General features: G+C 57.0%; 2 protein-coding genes across 2 annotated transcripts in view; both read right to left on the bottom strand.

Moving 5' to 3' along the window:
* Positions 1-1,087, bottom strand: part of VDBG_05393 (myo-inositol transporter 1) — a gene marked incomplete at both ends in the record, with an annotated part of 1,855 nt that extends 768 nt beyond the window's left edge. Inside the window, 2 exons of the mRNA XM_003004234.1 lie at positions 3-769; positions 841-1,087. Of these exons, the coding sequence (XP_003004280.1) occupies positions 3-769; positions 841-1,087 (1,014 nt within the window). The remainder of the gene's footprint in view (positions 1-2; positions 770-840) is intronic.
* A 1,133-nt stretch (positions 1,088-2,220) lies between these two features.
* VDBG_05394 (protein kinase domain-containing protein) overlaps positions 2,221-3,908 on the bottom strand; it is a gene marked incomplete at both ends in the record, with an annotated part of 2,454 nt that continues 766 nt past the window's right edge. Inside the window, one exon of the mRNA XM_003004235.1 lies at positions 2,221-3,858. Coding sequence (XP_003004281.1) covers positions 2,221-3,858 — 1,638 coding nt within the window. The remainder of the gene's footprint in view (positions 3,859-3,908) is intronic.

Raw genomic sequence — 3,908 nt, forward strand, 5'->3', positions numbered from 1 at the left:
ACAGTTGCTGCAGGGCCTGCAGCAGTCAAGCAATGGTCAAGTGTCCGCATGTTACGTCCGACGGTCAGCAGCTCTTGCCATCCACCCCACCACTCGAGACGCGGTGAGCCCTCCCGGCGCATGACCTCCCGCTCAGAACGGATCTCAATCTCGATTTCTTGAACCACGGCCTCTGCGTCACGCATGGCAGAGGGTCGACCACCGGCAACCCGGTGCACAACACGCTTCGCGAGCGCCGAACGCCCGACCATGACGAGCCAGCGTGGCGTCTCGGGCATGTACATGACAACAGCCATCTGCACCGCCGCAGGCACAGCACCGAGTCCGACCATCCAGCGCCAGGCAGTATTTTTATCGCCGTAGACGGAGAAACCCCATCCGACGATGTAGGCGACAACCTGGCCAAGGGTGATGAAGAGGACGTTGGTCGTGACGAGGCGGCCGCGGTGGGTGGCAGGGGCGATCTCGGCAATGTAAAGCGGCACGACGAAGCTCGCCGCGCCGACCGCCGCACCAACAACGGCGCGGCCAAAGACCATGAAGGTGACAGTGTGAGCGCCAGCTTGGAGGAGGGCGCCGAGGACGAAGAGAAAATCGGCGAGGAGAATGACGCGGCGGCGACCGAGGGCGTCGGCCACAACGGAGGAGAAAGGGGAGACGATAAGGGCGAATAGGGCCGTGCTTGACGTGATGATGGATTTGTCGAAGGATGTGAGCTCGCGGTTCGAGAGGGAGTTGTCGATGGAGACGAGGGTTGCTGAGATCACGCCTGTGTCGTCTTCGCCAGGTAGTTAGCACGCAAGAAGCATATCTCGACAAGGGGCAGGCAAAGCAACATACAGCCAAAAAGCAGGCCGCTGATGCCGGCGGCAAACGTTAGCAGCCAGATGAACAGGCTGGCCTGCACGCCTGTGGTCTTGATGGGCGGGGGGAGAGTATGCTCGTCGGCGTCGGCGTCAGCGTCGGCATCGCCATCATCGTAGTAGTCGTCCCGGCGGAGTAGCTCTTCATCGTCGTCATCTCGTCTGTCGTCCCGCTCCCGGTCCTGCCGGTCCGAGATGAGCGGAGCTTGCGACGAGTGAGGCATGCTGAGGAGCGCGCAATCGAGGGGTGGTTAGGCAATCATCGAGCGGTTCGTCTCCGTGGCAGATTGCGACACCTGAGAGGGCTCAGAAGAGGGAGATGTCGGAAGATGGACAGCTCTGGTATGTTGTTGGAGAGGAACTGAGAATCTCGAGCCTGGGAGAGTGCACAGGGCAAGAATGATGTACGTGGAAGCGCCTCCTCCGAGAAACCCGTGTGGGTCCGCGGCTCTGTTCCCCCTTGATGATGTGATGACATGTACATGTACTTGACGGACCACCAAAACTTCTGCGTCAGTGCATGTACCTGTCAACACACGGACCATCAACCATTAAACGATGAACGTTGTGGACGACTATCGCCAGGAAATAGTAAGACACGAGACTCACCAGTCGTCGAGAAAGCAACCTAGCCAATCTCAGCTCATCTCCGTGAATCGAATCCCCTTTTGTGCTGCATCGGGGCTTCACGACCGCCAGATGACTTGATGAATTGGGCATGTGGCTTTCCTTGCAGGCGCCCCCGACATTTCCACTCCCAAAGCCACTGGGTCACAGTCGCTTGCCCGCATTTGACGTCTCCAACGTGGAGGCGGCTGTGCGGACGACGGGAGTCTATCCGGGGAACAACCTGGGGTCGGGTCTGCGAGGCATACAGGCGTTTGGCAAACCTTGTGTGCCTACCTCGACGCATGCCGCCGCATTTAGACTTGTACGTGCAGCTCATTGGTTTTCCGTTTGTCAAGGGAAACCTCCCCATTCGATGCATCGCCGTCACGTAACAATTGCTGCGAATCGTGCCATCCCATGGACACAATTACAAGGTCAAACATGACAGGGTGCTGCAAACAGGTCACATAAAAGCAGCGTCTCCCGCGAACTGACCACAGTGCATTATGGGAAGTCTTTCAATAGTGCCGCCCTGCGTGCAAACGCTCGACCAAAGTTCAGATATCCTACCGAAACCATCATCTCCTTCGCAATTCCATAGTGCATGCCTTCATCAAGAGAATGTAACGCCTTGCTGCCCATACATTATTGCGCCAGATGACCCAGTCTCATCATACACATGGAAAGTTTTGTCCCAGCGTCGCAGGCGACAGTCATGATCGTCATCGTCACTCCTCCTGATTACCAGTCAGTACACCGACGCCTGCCCACCCTGCCCTGTGTACATTGATGGCGACCCTGCGGTTGGAGAAGTTTGCCATTTCCCGGGTGACCTCACCTGGGGTACGCGAATATTCCTCAACGCGGCGAAGCCAGATCCCGACACGGACATGGAGCCCGCGCTCGACCCGAGCTCGGTTTCCTGACCTCCCCTATCGCTGCTCGCTGAGCTGCTGGCCTGGCTGTTTTCCGACAGGGCACCGCTGCTGTTGGTTCGGGAGTGGCCTAGTCGTCGCCCGCTGAAGCTCTCGCTGTCTCGACTGGACCGCGAGGCTGATGTGTTTTGACGATGCGGCATCAATCCTCCTTCGAAGCCTTGCGTCGGCGACTGAATGCGCAGGTGGCTGAATCCGAGATCCCAACTGCCATAGCGATGGACGCAGTGCGGCTCAGTGATGCCAGCGTTCTGTGTCAGAATCTGGTAAACTCGATGCTGGATTTCGTCCGCCGGTGGTCGATCGATCGGATTCGCTGAGAGCATACAGGCGATAATGTGCAGCATGGGCACCACGCCACGGAGGACCGCGGCGCCGTCACTCTCGGATGTTTTCTTGGAAGCTTCTTTGGCAAGTATCGTCATCCAAGATTCCACTTGGCCGAGGTTTTTGTGGAAAGATGAGTCCGGAACTGCACCCCCACGGCCTGCTGTCTTGTTCTTCGATGCCCGGTGCGTCGCGAAAGATTTTGCGCTCTTTTTCAGAATGAAACCTACCATTTCGAGCACAACACATCCGAGTGAGAAGATGTCGGCTGCTTGCGGATTCAGATGTGGATTGGGAGATTGAAGCATCGAGTTGGGGTTGTTTGGATTGTCACTGCGAGATATGGAGAAACCCGTATGCGACTCTGGGGAGACCGACATGGACAAGGTCGCCTTGCGCCCACCGGGACTCGTCGGCCCAGTGGTCGGGCGAAACCACTGTTCCGGGGCCGCATAGTCGTATGACTCACGGTCGAAGGCGCTCTTGTCCGCCTGTCCTGACAGTGCCTCAGCATGGAGCCGTGTGAAGTCAGAGTAAAAGATGTGAAGTTGGCTGGTAAAGAGAATGGTTGACAACTTAATGTTGCCATGCGAGAGTCCCCGGCCATGGATATACGCCAACGTGTCAACGAGGCAAAGTATCCAGTTCATGACAAGTTGCCTGCGGTCCTTCTTGGACTGGTTTTTGAAGATGGAGGGTGTGTTGCCAAGAAACGACTTTAACGTTGTGTCAGTAGCGGGCGTGAAGAGAACGTAACCGGCTCCGTTATGTGTGTATGATGCGTGGCAGGACACCAGGTGTTGGTTTTGGATGCTCCTGATGCTGTTCACGGCTTCCTCAAAGTCGACCGGTGTCAGGCTGCCGAGACTATTGCCGAGAGGAATCCGGCGCCGGCAGAAGACTTGGCCCGGGCAGTTGGGCAACACAACCTTGTCAATGGTGTGACTGCTAGCGAGGCCTGCTCGTCGATCGATGACCTCGAGCGGCACAATTTCATGATTCGTAAAGACGATGTGGTATCCTCTTTGCAGCGGTTTGATGAGGTAATGGAATTGGCGTTGGAAGAACCTGCGGTCAACCAGGCCGGAGCGATTTGGTGCCTGCGCGAGCTGGTCGACCTGCTCCTGCGTTTCAAAGGTCGTGGTCATCCCACGAGTTGTCAATGATGCCAAAG

The sequence above is a fragment of the Verticillium alfalfae genome, genomic scaffold (genome assembly GCF_000150825.1).
Source record: "Verticillium alfalfae VaMs.102 supercont1.6 genomic scaffold, whole genome shotgun sequence".
In the NCBI taxonomy this organism is placed as follows: Eukaryota; Fungi; Ascomycota; class Sordariomycetes; order Glomerellales; family Plectosphaerellaceae; genus Verticillium; species Verticillium alfalfae.